We start from the raw sequence: 17,257 nt of genomic DNA, 5'->3' as shown, positions 1-17,257 counted from the left end.
TTCATCCGACGCCGACAGTATTTTAGGTTCAACTTTAGGTAGAAAAGAGAAAGTATTTTTTCCACACGCACACATGAGTCAAGGGCTCCGGAAAGACTCGCTGTCGAAATTCAGATCAAAGTGTCAAACTAGGCGTTGCAGATGAAATATGCTTAAGATGTTGTCAGAAACATATTTTGGGTCCAACTTTAGGTAGAAAAGGGAGGGTTTACGAGGAAGCCGCCATTTTGTACACGTGCGTTTTTCACACGCAATCGATGACTGCGCATTGCAATGAGCTTTTTGGTGACGTCACATGAAGACGAGTCCAAACTAGGGATGCACCGATCCGATATGGGATATCGGCCCCGATATGACTAAAATAGCTGGATCGGGTATCGGGTAAAAAATATTAAATATATATATATATATATATACATATTTTATTTAAATTAAAAAAATATTATAATAAATAACAATTCAGTACATTTATATTTGTTACATTTTGTTTCACTAAGTTAGGAAAGTAATGTTTTAATTCAGTACATTTATATCTGTGTTAATTTGTTACATTTAGTTTCACTAAGTTAGGAAAGTAATGTTTTAATTCAGGACATTTATATCTATGTGTTAATTTGTTACCTTTAGTTTCACTAAGTTAGGAAAGTAATGTTTTAAGTCAAGCCTGATGTTGCCTTGCTGCACAAAAGAATGATCCCAGTCTCTTCCACACAGTGACAGTGAGGCATACAGTTTATTAATTGAACAATGGGGATCGGTACTCGGTATCGGCCGACACCCAAAGCCCAGGTATCGGTATCGGGACTGAAAAAGTCGGATCGGCGCATCCCTAGTCCAAACGGCTTGTTTAAAGGCAGTTTCTGAATATGGGCTGGGTACTAAATCTGACTGGGTTGTCTTATTTCACAGTTTGATGTGACCCAATGTATGTGCACTTTTTCACAATACAGGACCTTTAATTTGACTCTCATTCTTGGGACGGGTATCAGAGTCGGGAAATCCTGTAGCAGTCAAGTCTTGATTCTGAGGCGTCTTTATTTCTCCCTTTTATTTCTAGGTGTTTCCAACCATGGACCCCAGAGCTCTCCGGGAAGATGATCCACCCACTTTAAGTATGTTATTCCAGTCATAATGTTTATCCACCCCCTTTAAGGGCGTGTTCACACCTGAAAGTCCAGGGATAGTCCGGACTATCCTCTGATAGTCCGGACTTTCTGGTGGACCAAATGTGAAAATGATACATTGTTTGATTTTGGTCTGCGTTCACACTACCCTTTTTTTTTTTTTTGCTTTTTTCCCGGCCCTTTTTTGAGGGCACTCCATCCACCCCCCCCCCCCCCCCCCCCCCCCCCTTCGGGGGACAACTTTATTATTTATTATACGTTTTAATTATTTACAGTACAAAATTAAATAAAAAGTGTAGTAAAATAAGAAAAATATTAAAAAATATATATTTCATTGCCCTCTCGGAGGGGGGGAACTCAGACTAGATATTGACAAACAAATTACAACTAAGGACAATGAAGGACAACAACGAATACACATGACAAGGGAAAGGGGGGGGGCAGAGAGGGGAGTAAGTAAAGTAGAGGGGGATTGAGAGAAGGGTGGGTTATGGAGTGGATGGCTCACAGGTCAATCTCCTATGATTAGGAGCCTAGATTATCCACAAGCAATTTCCAGATGTTATTAAATTGTGAGACTTCGATGTGATCCATAGTTGAGATTGTTTCCTGTGATATGTAATTTGAGAGAAGGCCTAACCATTGGCCAGTATTCACCTTTTTTCTTGTCTTCCAGTTTAAGAGGATAGTTTTCTTGGCAACAGCTAGAGAAACGAGTAGGGGTTTGGTGTTCTGGACTAATAAATTGATAGCAGTAGTATCCCCAAGTAGGCAGAGGGAGGGGGAGAGAGGAATGCTGCAGCTCATGACCCGGGATAGTGTATTGATGACTGAATTCCAGAAGTCTAGAACAGGTGGGCAGAGCCAGGTGGCATGGAAATAGTTGTCTGGGGTGTTGAGGGTGCAATGGGAGCATACATCTGTGCTTGCAAATCCCATTTGAAACATCCTGTGCTGTGTGATATGTACTCTGTGTAGCACCTTATATTGGATTAATTGAAGGTTAGTGTTGTTAGTCATTGTGAATGTGTTGGTGCAAATTTGTTCCCAGGATACGGCATTGGGAGAGAAAGCCAAGTCCTGTTCCCATTTAGTGAAGGGGAGATGGAATGTAGTGTCTGCGCTGGCCAGTATTTTGTATATTTTTGAAAATATTTTCCTCTGTGATGTTATTTTATTCATTGCTAATATAATTTGAGGTGGTTCAAGATCATTCTGTGTAGTGTTAATTTTTTATTTCAAAATTGATTTCAGCTGTAGAAATTGGAAGTGTTGGTCTGTCCCAATGCCGTATCCTTCAGTCAAATCTTGATAAGTGATTAGGCTGTTGTCTGTGAAGATGTGGTGAAGATGAGTAATGCCTTTTTGTTTCCAAGCTGGGAAGTATATGGGTGATTTGCCGAGTTGAAAGTCAGGGTTGTGCCAGATTGGTGTGTATTTACAGGGGGTTAGTGTGTTACCAGTGATTTTGTTGGCTTTCCCTTTTTGGTGCGGATCTAATTTGTAAACAAAGGACATACAGTCGCATCTATTGGACTATAGAGAGATACTATTACGAGCACAGCGCAAGTCGAGTAGAGAGAGAGAGAGAGAGAGAGCAAGCAAGCCGGCACTAGGCGCCTGTCACTCATTTGCTCTAGATTAGGTCCTATATAAATTGAGCCGTACTGTATTGTACCCATTCTGCAATCTGTTAAATATTGATTGATTGAACATTTTATTAACACTTTGAGTGCCACGCCGGGTTTTCCTTTTTACCCCCTTGATGCCACGGTCCACTTCAATGTTAACGTTAATATCGCCTAATCTATGTTTTAAATTATGGCTATGTGTCTAAGCTGCCCGTCGCTTATCAAATAATCATTTTCCAGTCAGTGCTGTCAAGGCAAATTAATTGTTTTTTTATCGCTTCATTTCCGTTTCAGAGCATTTTGAAAAGCACCCGTTTTGAAATAAAAAACAGTTCATTCTAGACCATTCTGTGATAATCGTCTTTTACTGGAATATTCCAGAACGTTGATATTTGTCTGCCTATTTATGAATCGTTTTCAAATAAACGCTAGATGATCAATATTATACGTGCACGCAAGCACATTCGCGCCGCGCACGGATAATTGCCGTTTTCATTTCCTCTTGGACTTTTACAGTCAAACCGATAGAGCCCATTTCACAAAACAGCCTATCGTACTTTTCGGACTATAAGCCGCAGCTTTTTCCCCCATTTTTCGACCCTGCAGCTTATATAACGGTGCGGCTTATATGTGGACAAAACCCGAAAATCGAAATATTGCTTTTTTTTACTGCATTGAAATGTTATTTATCTGTTCCCTTATTTGCTAAACTTAATACAAATGAGTTAATTCTTGTTATTTGTCCGACAGTATTGTGTCCCAATGGGAGTCATTCTCTGTAGAGGTGGGAGTCATTCTCTGTAGATGTGGGAGTCATTCTCTGTAGAGGTGGGAACTTAAACTCATAAGAACGGCCATGCACCACCACCCACAGAATCGAGAAAGAGCAATCAATCTGTCAATCCTTTCCATGTCCGGGCCGGGTGAGGTTAAAAACATTAAAACACATGCGGCTTATAGTCCAGTACGGCTTATATATGTACACACCATTCAATTTAGCTGCTGCGGCTTATAGTCAGGTGCGGCTTATAGTGCGAAAAGTACGGTATATCTTCATCAAAATGTGTCTGATTATCCTAACACTGATAACATAGATTCCTTACCTGACATCAGATGGTATCCAACTGGTATATTCCAATTCCTGATCACCATTCGAAAAAATCGATAAGTGTATGGATCCAACGTGATACAGTAGTACACATGATTCCGCGGGTCTCAGAGGCTCCAGAATTAACTGTGGTAACCCCGGCTGGATCAGTGGACTGGAAAATGTGGAGTACCGGATTTTTTCCCCCATCCATTTTCATTGAGTCCATTCCAAAATCCCTTATGTCATCTGGGAGACGATAGGGGGTGCTTTTTTCCACATATGATCGCCGGCGGTGCTCGGGTATACTCGGGTAGGCTCGCGTGATGCAATATGATTTCAGATCGCTAAAAAAAAAAAAATCCGAGAAATCTTGTGAGTGGCTTTCAACATAACTATTGGAAACCCGAGATATCTCGTGTGTGGCAGTTAAAGTGTTAACAGATTGCAGAATGGGTACAATACAGTACAGCTCAATACACACAATTGTTAAGGGGATGCAGACCAGAGAAATACTTTCATCTTGTTTACATCAGGGTCCCCCATTTTCAATTCATCATAACATACATGTACAGATAGACAGTACTGCTACATCTATACATTTATGACATACCAGATTTACAAATACAGTATTGTTTGATACAAAAATAGTCTAAAAAAGAGAGTATATATACATTTGACGAAGAAACTGTACATTGGAGGAGGTTGGGTAGGCGGGGGGGGGGGGGGGGGGGGTGTAACTTGTTAGATTCTGATCAAACTGGCCAGTATCACGTCTTCGTCTGTTTGGCTCTCCATCCAATTCCTCTGCGTTGTGTACTTTTAATGGTCCTGACGTCTCCGATACTGGTAGATAAGATCCTTATCTTCCCCCATTAGTGCAATCCATAAACCATAATACTCCTCCACTTCCGTAAGAATTCGACACTTCGACAACGTGAGATACCTTGTGAGGAAAAGCGTTGTTTTATTTCTCTAAACAGAAACCTCATAATCAGATGTTATCAGATGTTATCAAATTGTATCGTCCTTGAAGAGTCTATTCTAATGATCTTTCGGTGTGTTCAGATTGTCCTTTTGTGATTCAGTCCAATAGTGTTCAGGCCTGTTCGTTAGCCTAAGACCATCCTCGTGGTAGCCGAAACTACTGATGTCGTGGCATTCTTCCTCCCCCCCCCCCCCCCCCCCCTCTCTCGTGATGAGAGGAGAGAAGGTCCTCTGTGTGATCTCAGTCCTACTCGCTCTCGGTCAGATTCTAGTCTGCCCTACCCGGAAACACCGTTCGACTTATAGGTCTTCGTCGTAGCAACGACGGCCCCCCGCCCCTCTCCTGGTTGTCATGCGACGTGCTGTCATGACGACTGCTAACCTTTCACACCATTAAACGTTTCATCCACTGTTGCATTAAAGAGGTCACCCCTCTCCTCCTGCTCTGGGCCTACACTCTGTTATCTATGTTCTTACAAGGAATGTAAACATTCGGCTGGCTGCTAAACCTTCTGCAGTGATGGCTACTGCCTCTTCTTCTATCACCGTTTTCTAAAGCGAACCATGCACATTTCATTACCACCGTTTTTAGCTGTGGTCACTCCCCCCAATCTTACATCACATACATTGAAAAACCACCATTTTCTCTCAAACTGTACATTGGATTATCGACGAAACCTTACTTGGTCCCAAGAAGAGGGTCTCGTGTATTAAATAAAGTTTCCATTCATTCATTCACTCTGGATCTGGTAAATCCAGTAGCAATACACACAATTGTTAAGGGGATGCAGACCAGAGAAAGATGTTTGTCTTGTTTACATCATCAGGGTCCCCCATTTTCAATTCATAGTGACATTTATGACATACACAACATACATGACATCATGACATTTATGACATAGGGACATACATGACTTACAGGTATATAGTACTGTTACATTTGTCACATATACAATATGCAAATATACAGTACTGTTACCCAGAGATCCTAACAGTAAATATATACATATGATGAGGAGGAGACTGTACATTAGGAGGGGGTGGGTGGGTGGTAAAAAATACAAAAGGTGGGGACGAGACTGTCCATTGTTGTTGTGTCATAATTGCGAAACGTGTTTAGTCCCTTGTTTGTATGATAACAAGCCATTTAGTTCATGGTTCAAAGTAATGGGAAAAGGGTGCTAGCTCGCCATCAATCAGAAGCTAGCCACAAGACTTGCATTCACGCTCTCCAGCACACAGCCTCCCTGCCTGGCACAACAACCACAACAGTAGGGTCTATAGTCACAGTCAGGACAGTAGGCTCTACAAGTAGGCTCCCTTAAAACGCTATTAAAAAAATGCAGTGGAGGTTAAAATAAGAATATGACTTGGCCTGAAAAAAAGTTCAGTCAGGAGAATTCTTTTTGCTTTAATCCCTGAGGTAAGTGCATGGTGCACGTGAGGGGACAGTCAATGAGCGTTTAACAGTCTGACTGCTTGGGGGAAAAAGCTGTTCATAAGTGTTACGAAGGATCAGATTAAACCGAATATATATATTTATTACTTGATATATATTGCATAGTATTTGTATATCGTCTGATATCCTTTGTATATTCTTTGTACATATACACGGAATATCCCTTTACCTAGTACAGACCATAATATTTCGTTCTCCTATTGGATAGCGATCCACTAGGCGCCACTGCCATACCCCCAAGGTCTAGTTCAAAGTCACCGCCAAGGCTTGCCTGGACATGCCCGGTTCTGCGCAAGAATACGAGACAGAAATAAGGCTGGTACTAGATTATTCACCGTACGTATAAATACGTTGCAGGTGGATACAGCAGTTAGTTAACCTAGAAACGTGTTACCCTCAAACGTTAAAGCCTTCATCACGAGTCAAGGACCAAGTGAAGTGAGCAACCGTGCGTCTAAATAGAGCACTTATAACCGCGTGCGAATTGATAACTGAAGTGTCAGAGTTTAACGCTGTATCGTCGAGTTCGACCTATTCTATTATTAAGTAATAGTCTATTATGTATAGTGTATCGTGCGGCTACCGTTCTACAGTGACCAGCATTACCAACGCTTCCTCGTACCGAGCTAGTGTGCTCATCCAGGCTGGGCGGCTTAACCTGGTGCCGTCATCCGAGAAGCCCTAGACGAGGACCGTGTGGATATGTACACTGGATAACCTACCCGGCGACTACAGAGCCCTTTTCGGCTGGATTATTATATTGCTTTGGTCCTGTGGCTGTTGGAGGAGAATCGTCTACACCCACTATTGTGTGGGATTTACCCGTGAGGAGCATCACTCGAGCCCGTCTCTAGGAGAGGCTGGCTGGCTTTCACCTATGCTGCACGCATACTTGGATTATAGCTGCTGCTTTCGTCTGCCGATCAAGGGAGTAATGTACCGTCTCCCGTAGTTGGAGCTTATTGATTCCCCGGTGATCCAGACTTTGCATTCGAACATTTCCTCCCCCTGCTGGCCTACAACCGGAGGGACCCTACTAGTATCTCCCGCTGCCCTACTAGTGTACCATAGATATAATTCCTAGGATACAGGTGGTATTCATTATCTCCTGCGTACTATTCTAATGGACTTACGCTCTTGACTTATTCACGCACATTCTTCGCCTTACAAGCGCGACTCTAAGTAAAGTAATGTAATCTAATATTATTGCTGCTAATAAATATTATTCTAACCAAGATTGTGGAACCGTGTCATTGTGGAGGTGTTCATCTCATATACCTGTGTACTGTATGGCCAGTAGTAATGTACATAAGACAGTAGTGGTTTAATGATACCATACTTATTAATACAGTCAGGGAATTGTACCCCTCAGTTACAATAAGTCTTGAACTCTTTGCATGTATGGACCGGTATCTCCTCCCTGAGGGAAGGAGCTGAAAGAGGTGATGTGCTGGGTGAGACTGGTCCTTGATGATACACTTGGAGCGGTGGAGGCAGCGGGAGGTGAAGACGGAGGTGATGTTTGGTAGAGGAGTCCCGACGATCCTGCCTGCCGCCTTCACCACCCTCTGTAGAGCCTCTTGCTCTGCCTTTGTGCAGCTGGAGAACCACACAGACACACCGTAGGTCAGCACACTCTCAACCGCACAATGATAAAAGTTGACAAGGAGATTTCGTGGCAGGCCAGCCTGCTTCAGCTTCCTTAGGTAGTATAGGCGTTGCTGAGCTTTTCCGATCACTGAGGCGGTGTTGGTGCTCCAGGACAGGGTCTCACTCACACTGAGACCCAGGAACTTGAACTCAGTGACCCTCTCCACTACCTCGTTGTTGATGAGCAGAAGTGGTCAGGCCTTGATCTTCTGAAATCCACTATGATCTCTCTTGTTTTCTTTATGTTGAGCACCAGGTTGTTGCTGTCGCACCAGGCTGTAAGGTCTTCCACCTCCCTCCTGTAGGCAGACTCATTGTTGTTTGTTATGAGACCCACAACTGTGGTATCGTCTGCGAACTTGATGATGTAATTGGAGGGGTAGGAGGGGGAACAGTCATGTGTGACAGTCATGTGTACAGTAATGGGCTGAGTACGCAACCCTGCGGGGCGCCGGTGCTGAGAGACAGGGTGGACGAGGCGTAGTTGCCCAGCCTGGCGGCTTGTGTGTGGTCATAATGTTGATCAACACTAATGAAATATACATTAACATATAGTTACACACTACATTAACACACCTGTCTGTACTTAGCTGCACATAGTCCTTTACTATATGTATATCTGTACATATACTCTTACTAGTTACGCTGCTGGCCAGTATGACTACTACCATAGTGTCTTTACCCCTGTATCACTGTGAATATTATACTACAACTCTGTACATACATCTGATTAGCACTACACTTAGTAGTACTCATTTATATATTTTATACCCAGTTTAATCACCTGTACATTGTATATATTGCTGTTGCACTTTACTGCTACATTTGCACTCGGGTTGGATGCCAAACGTATTTTCGTTGTACTGTACTTGTGCTGTATACTGACAATAAATAATAATAATAATAAATATGAATCTAATCGAATCTAATGTACCACAAGTTCTTCTACAAGTGTAATATCTAGCCTAATGCAGCTCATTATTATATAGTCATGCCTGCTTGTGGCATTGTTTCATATTGCAATTGTGTTTATTCACAGGACCGATGACGCACAGAGAACAAGCCGGGGAGGCGGAGAGCAGAGACCAGATGGCTTGTGAGGCGTTCGGTGACGGGGCGCTGCCACAGCTGCAGACGGTGCTGTACCGGGTACTGGTTCAAGGGTTAGGGTTAGGGTTAGGGTTAGGGTTAGGGTTAGCGTTCGGTGACGGGGCGCTGCCACAGCTGCAGACGGTGCTGTACCGGGTACTGGTTCAAGTTCTTCACCCCTTTCACTGCCACACCACAGAAGGTTAACCCTTTACTATCACCAGGGGCGGACCTTCCTACAGGCGATATAGGCGGTCGCCTAGAGCGCCACCCAGAGGGGGGCGCCAAAAAATAAATAAAATAAATAAAAAAAAATATTTTTAATTTTTTTTTTTATTATTATTTTTTTCTCTGTGCAGTTTTGGCGCCCCCCTCTATATCTGCAACCATTATTTTTACATAAAAAAAATTCTAACATAAGGGGAAATGAGCCAAAAATCTAAAACGGTCGGTCGGTCTGAGCCTCAGCTTTAGGTGTTCACAGTCAGAACATGCTAGAGCGCTGTGCATTGATGGGTATCGGTCAAGTGTTTATAGAATTGAGCGTTGAGGAAAGAAAGACTAACGTTAGAGAACTATGAAGAGGCAAAAGCCATAAAAAAAAAAATTACAAAAAAAAAGAATCTTTTCTTTTTGGGGGGGCGGGGGGGGGGGGGGGGGCGCAGTGGTGAATCTCGCCTAGGGCGCCAAATGTGCTAGGTCCGCCCCTGACTATCACACTACCGACGGTAACCGTCGGTAGTGTGATAGTAAAGGGTTAACCTTCTGTAGTGTGGCAGTGAAAGGGTTAACCGGCTGTTGTGTGGCAGTGAAAGGGTTATTTGTCAAATACACAACAAGACGGGGGGGGGGGGGGGCATTGCAGGTAACGACATGCTTGTGTTTTCAAGCTCGGACTCAACAATGCACAATTAAGAAACGACAAATGAATACAAGAATGAAGAATGGTAACAATAAGTATAGTAGTAACATCAAAATAAAATGAGGTAAGATAAAATAGTCAATTATTCACAGAAAGTGTCGTGTGTGTGTGTGTCCACTAACAATAAGTAGTAGTAGTAGTACGATAAATAAAATATCAGAATGAGGTAAGATCAAATAAAATAGTAAATTTTTAATCGGGCTATCTCCTGTTCTTGTCCTTGTCCAGGAGGCTTGTGGCTTGTGGGGAAAAGCTGTCCCTGAACCTACTATGAGATGTGACGGTGTCCTCACTCAAATAATAATAATAATTCATTTTATTTGTATAGCGCTTCTCAGGAACCTGAAGTCGCTGACATTAGGCAGAGAAACAAAGAAAAACAAAGGGAACATAAGACCACGGGGGAAACAGGGAAAACAGCATGAGATACACAGAAACATAGAGCCACAGTAACAAAGATCACAACAGGTTGGAGGGGGGGGGGGGGGGTTAAGGTTGGGGAAGGTTGAAGGCTATAGGGAGAGCAGGTGGGTTTTGAGGCGGGATTTGAAGGTGGAGAGTGTGGGGGAGTCTCTGATGGTCTGAGGGAGGGAGTTCCAGAGTCGGGGTGCAGTGCGAGAGAAGGCCCGATCACCAAGTTTTTGAGTTTGGATGACGGGACAGTGAGGGAGGCAGTGGAGGAGGACCGGAGGGAACGGGTGGGGCGGTAGGGAAGAAGGAGATCAGTCAGGTAGGGGGGCGGGGGCAGGCTGTGGAGGGCTTTGAAGGTGAGGAGTAAGTAGTGTTTTAAAGTTGATGCGTTCCTTGATCGGGAGCCAGTGGAGGACAGGAGTGATGTGTTCACGGGACCGGGTGTTAGTGAGGAGGAGGCGGGCGGCTGAGTTCTGGACCATCTGCAGTTTATGGAGGGAGCGGGAGGTGATGCCAGTGAGGAGGGAGTTGCAATAGTCGAGGCGGGAGGAGATCAAGGCGTGTATGAGGGATTTCTTTTTTGCTTTATTGTAAAATGTTGTGTTTTTTAAATGAGGCTTCGATACGCTTTAGAACCGTCAGTTTACCCTTCCTCCGTGTGTTCCACTCTGCACGTCGATGTGTCGCTCCGTGTGTTCCACTCTGCACGTCGATGTGTCTCTCCGTGTGTTCCACTCTGCACGTCGATGTGTCTCTCCGTGTGTTCCACTCTGCACGTCGATGTGTCGCTCCGTGTGTTCCACTCTGCACGTCGATGTGTCTCTCCGTGTGTTCCACTCTGCACGTCGATGTGTCGCTCCGTGTGTTCCACTCTGCACGTCGATGTGTCTCTCCGTGTGTTCCACTCTGCACGTCGATGTGTCTCTCCGTGTGTTCCACTCTGCACGTCGATGTGTCTCTCCGTGTGTTCCACTCTGCACGTCGATGTGTCTCTCCGTGTGTTCCACTCTGCACGTCGATGTGTCTCTCCGTGTGTTCCACTCTGCACGTCGATGTGTCGGTGACGCTCGCCTTGGGTTTTAAGAATTATGCGCAAAGACTTGTTTTGGTTTCCTTTCCGCAGATGGAGACAAAGTTCAAAGACGACGGCAACGACGTGATGACGAGGAGGGAGGAGCCGTTCAGAGCCGTCGTCAAGTTCTCCAGCAGCAACATCCTGGAGTCTCTCAGGCACTGTGTGTCTTCAGGTACCACACCTCTTCTTCACTGTGTGTCTTCAGGTACCACACCTCTTCTTCACTGTGTGTCTTCAGGTACCACACCTCTTCTTCACTGTGTGTCTTCAGGTACCACACCTCTTCTTCACTGTGTGTCTTCAGGTACCACACCTCTTCTTCTTCACTGTGTGTCTTCAGGTACCACACCTCTTCTTCACTGTGTGTCTTCAGGTACCACACCTCTTCTTCATCACTGTGTGTCTTCAGGTACCACACCTCTTCTTCATCACTGTGTGTCTTCAGGTACCACACCTCTTCTTCATCACTGTGTGTCGTCAGGTACCACACCTCTTCTTCATCACTGTGTGTCTTCAGGTACCACACCTCTTCTTCATCACTGTGTGTCTTCAGGTACCACACCTCTTCATCACTGTCTGTCTTCAGGTACCACACCTCTTCTTCACTGTGTGTCTTCAGGTACCACACCTCTTCTTCATCACTGCGTGTCTTCAGGTACCACACCTCTTCTTCACTGTGTGTCTTCAGGTACCACACCTCTTCTTCATCACTGTGTGTCTTCAGGTACCACACCTCTTCTTCTTCACTGTGTGTCTTCAGGTACCACACCTCTTCATCACTGTGTGTCTTCAGGTACCACACCTCTTCTTCACTGTGTGTCTTCAGGTACCACACCTCTTCTTCACTGTGTGTCTTCAGGTACCACACCTCTTCTTCTTCACTGTGTGTCTTCAGGTACCACACCTCTTCTTCACTGTGTGTCTTCAGGTACCACACCTCTTCTTCATCACTGTGTGTCTTCAGGTACCACACCTCTTCTTCATCACTGTGTGTCTTCAGGTACCACACCTCTTCTTCATCACTGTGTGTCGTCAGGTACCACACCTCTTCTTCATCACTGTGTGTCTTCAGGTACCACACCTCTTCTTCATCACTGTGTGTCTTCAGGTACCACACCTCTTCATCACTGTCTGTCTTCAGGTACCACACCTCTTCTTCACTGTGTGTCTTCAGGTACCACACCTCTTCTTCATCACTGCGTGTCTTCAGGTACCACACCTCTTCTTCACTGTGTGTCTTCAGGTACCACACCTCTTCTTCATCACTGTGTGTCTTCAGGTACCACACCTCTTCTTCTTCACTGTGTGTCTTCAGGTACCACACCTCTTCATCACTGTGTGTCTTCAGGTACCACACCTCTTCTTCACTGTGTGTCTTCAGGTACCACACCTCTTCTTCACTGTGTGTCTTCAGGTACCACACCTCTTCTTCACTGTGTGTCTTCAGGTACCACACCTCTTCTTCATGTTCTGGGGGAGATGGATTCAGCTCCCCCATGAATTGGACCGATCTCAAACCCCGCCCACTTTGCTTGATACGTCTTGTCGTCCGAGGGAAGCCTGTGAACTTTGTAGACCGACCTACAGAGTGACATAGAGCTGCTGGTCGCAGCTCCAAATTAAATTTATAAGAAAAGTCTCCAGAAAACAGTGCAGGATTATTTGAAAATATTACCTACAAGTCCATTAATGGCCACAAGAGGGCAAACACACACATATATGAGGCTAATTCCTTTCAAATGTACAGTATACTCGAGCTATGTTGTTGAAAATGTATTTTGTGTTGACGTGGTGGTTTGTATTATTTCAACTTATTCAATGCCTTTTTTTTTTTTTTTGACAGGAATTTGCTCGACCCCCGTCACGCCCCTGCTGTCGTCCATCACTCGGAGAGGAAAGAATTATTTTGTTGTTGCAGACAAGTGAGACAACAATCCCAGTCGCCCTCAACACAGATATAAACACACACTCATACATACAGACACTCAGACATACACACACACATACATACACACACACATACATACACACACTCATACATACACACACTCATACATACACACACTCATACATACAGACACTCAGACATACACACACACATACATACACACACACATACATACACACACTCATACATACACACACACATACATACACACACACATACATACACACACTCATACATACACACACTCATACATACACACACTCATACATACACACACTCATACATACACACACTCATACATACACACACTCATACATACACACACACATACATACACACACTCATACATACACACACTCATACATACACACACTCATACATACACACACTCATACATACACACACACATACATACACACACACATACATACACACACACATACATACACACACACATACATACACACACACATACATACACACACACATACATACACACACTCAGACATACACACACTCATACATACACACTCATACATACAGACACTCAGACATACAGACACTCATACATACACACACACATACATACACACACACATACATACACACACACATACATACACACACTCATACATACACACACTCAGACATACACACACTCATACATACACACACACATACATACACACACTCATACATACACACACACATACATACACACACTCATACATACACACACACATACGCACTGGCACTCATATCTCAACCATTTCTCCCAGGTCTCTGAGTTTGAGTTATGGAACAGATTTATTTTGTATATATATATATAGAAATGTTTCTTTACATCACTTGTTCCAAGATAATATAAGTTGTTTCAAAACATGTTTTTTTTATTTATTTTTTTATTTATCTTCCCCCCCCTCCTTTTTCTGATTTTTCTCCCATCCCACTGTTAGTCGTTATGCCAATTCCCAACCCCCTTCCTGGTTGTTGCGCACCCCCCCCTACTGTTGGTCCGGGAGGCCGGAGACTATCGCATGCTTTCCTCCGACGCATGTGCAGCCAGCCTGGCAGCGCGGACTCTCACTGGGAGAGTGTAACGTGTGGAAGGTCACACTACCTCCCTCCAGATCCTTCTCTCGCTGTGCAGGCGCCCCGACCGAACTGTAGGAGTCGCTGTTTACAACGACCAGGACCCACCCACCAGCTTTCCCACCCCTAACACTGCCAATTGTGTTAGTATGAGCGACCAGCCAAGCTGGTAGCAACGCCGAGAGCTGGGCTCAAACCCAGCGTCTCCTGCGTTGGTGGCGAGTGCTTTGCCCACTACACCACCTAGCCGCCCCCCGTTTCAAAACATGTTGTTGAGTCTGTAACATTCTTGTGTTTTAATGTATCTTAAAATCAGCACTTTTTTTGCAGCATACTGTACTGCACCATTATAACTTTCCCTCTCAGATAGTTCTCTATGTTCTATATTTCTCTTCTCTTCATTTCGTAAATGTTTATTCATTTGCATTCTGCTATAAACTGCAAAAAGGTCTCCATCTTAACAAGTCATTTAATTTTGTATTCAGTTATTAAAATCATATTGTATTGAAAGAAGTGAAAAATAAAAGGGCCAATGTCATCACAGTGAGATAGTGTCACTTATTACAAAACATTACTTTACATTATGTTCTCAATAAGCTACATTATCTTAAAACAAGGCTTGATTAGTGTTTGTGTATCTGACGTGCATATAGGCCTATTGTCCATCCCTGGTGTGGCCGTCCATGGTTTCTGATTCACACAACAGAACTGTCTCTAATGGTGTCTCCTAAGGATGTCTCATGATGGAAGGCTGGATCCTAGAGCTGATGCATATTTTCCTCTAGCTTATTGTATATTATTATGAAATTATTTCTGCATATAGCCTAACTCTATTTGTCTTTGGTGGTTTTAATATTTCTATGCATGTGGATTAAGCTGCCAAACCTTTTAGAATACATACTTTGCCCTTGGGCTATGGATATTGTGTTTTTTTGTGAATACTAATATTTAGTTTTTTGGCTCGTCTTTGTAATAAAAATATATCATTATTTTTGTTTTATATACAATGCCGTCTACTTTTAGCATTGCATCGGATATAATCACAATGCCTTTTTTATGCCATTGTCAGCGCCTCACAATCTTTCTCATAGCTGCTTCGTAGTGTTGTTATTGGTCCATTGGTAGATACACTATCCAGAAGAAAATATTTACATCTATTAGTGGTTGAGGTGAGGAATAACTTTTTAACAACTGCTTAACAACTGCTTGGCCAAAAACTGATGACTCCCAATAAAACGCAGATCTAGCATCAGCCTTTTCTTAATGTGCCTCTAATGTCACGATAGCAATGGGAACACTGGCTGTATTGTGTAGATAGCAATGTTATTATAGTTACCCAAATAAAAGCCCCCCCCCCCCCCCTGATAAAATGATGCACAACAACAGATCGCTAACGCTGTCACGTCCTTGACGAAGATGGACAGGAGCACTTGGATTGGTCCCCGGGGCGCGGTCCCTCGCCAACGCCCTATCTGCTCCCGGCTGCCCTTGGGGGGAAGGACGACAGGATGGGTCAAGTGCAGAGACTCAATCGCATTAGGCGACGCAAGAAAAATTGCATGTGTGTGTTCCTGTGTGTGTGCCGCCCATCGCATGTGTGTGTCGTTTGCATGCCAAATAAAGACTTCCTAAGTCCTGCATTATTATAAACTAAAAGACTAAAGATAGGTGTGAATAAACATGTTATTTTACTGAAATAAAAATTACTTGGGGGGGGGGGGGGGGGGGGGTTAAACTAACTGAAACTATTGTGTAAATGACTAGTTTTATTAGGGCGTGTGGCACAGCAATAGTAAAGATTTTACTTCGACAACACCACCTCCTTAAAATAACTTTAAATAATAAGATTAAAGAACCATTATTAAGTCATAGAGAGGCGGTGGAGTCATGGTTCTGCAGCGCGCCTCGGGTCTCCTGCCTACATCCACACAGCGCTTTGATTGAACATTTTATTAACAGATTGCAGAATGGGTACAATACAGTACAGCTCAATACACAATTGTTAAGGGGATGCAGACCAGAGAAAGACTTTCGTCTTGTTTACATCAGGGTCCCCCATTTTCAATTAATCTTAACATATATGACATACAGATAGACAGTACTGCTACATCTATACATTTATGACATACCAGATTTGCAAATACAGTACTGTTTGTGATACAAAAAGAGTCTAAAAAAGAGATTATATACATTTGACGAAGAAACTACATTGGAGGGGGGGCGGGGTCAACTACATTGGAGGGGGTTGGGTTAGGACATTTACTGTACATTGGAGGGGGTTGGGTAGGACATTTACTGTACATTGGAGGGGGTTGGGTTAGGACATTTACAGGGGCCAGTTTTGAATTGCAGTCTCCCCTAGGTGCTCTGTGAGAGTGGTTTTGAAGGTGGTAGTGATTCACATTCCTTTACAGCTGTGGGTAGGGCGTTCCACATTGATGTGGCATAATTGCAAAACGTGTCAACACCCCTGTCAACAGAGAAACAGGCTACTGTCTCAGGACACCTCCTCCATGCTACAGCCCCTGTCAACAGAGAAACAGGCTACTGTCTCAGGACACCTCCATGCTACAGCCCCTGTCAACAGAGAAACAGGCTACAGTCTCAGGACACCTCCTCCATGCTACTACACCTGTCAACAGAGAAACAGGCTACTGTCTCAGGACACCTCCTCCATGCTACAGCCCCTGTCAACAGAGAAACAGGCTACTGTCTCAGGACACCTCCATGCTACAGCCCCTGTCAACAGAGAAACAGGCTACTGTCTCAGGACACCTCCATG

General features: G+C 43.9%; 1 protein-coding gene across 1 annotated transcript in view; it reads left to right on the top strand.

Moving 5' to 3' along the window:
- The window catches only part of cenpn (centromere protein N), a 33,636-nt gene extending 20,237 nt beyond the window's left edge, over positions 1-13,399 (top strand). The window contains exons 8-11 of the mRNA XM_084339213.1: positions 1,058-1,112; positions 8,978-9,087; positions 11,484-11,607; positions 13,279-13,399. Of these exons, the coding sequence (XP_084195339.1) occupies positions 1,058-1,112; positions 8,978-9,087; positions 11,484-11,607; positions 13,279-13,361 (372 nt within the window). The 3' untranslated portion in view covers positions 13,362-13,399. The remainder of the gene's footprint in view (positions 1-1,057; positions 1,113-8,977; positions 9,088-11,483; positions 11,608-13,278) is intronic.
- The last annotated feature ends 3,858 nt before the right edge of the window (positions 13,400-17,257 follow it).

This window comes from Notolepis coatsorum (genome assembly GCF_963971535.1).
Source record: "Notolepis coatsorum genome assembly, contig: SCAFFOLD_98, whole genome shotgun sequence".
Taxonomy (NCBI): domain Eukaryota; kingdom Metazoa; phylum Chordata; class Actinopteri; order Aulopiformes; family Paralepididae; genus Notolepis; species Notolepis coatsorum.
This window is presented reverse-complemented; position numbering and strand designations above follow the sequence as displayed.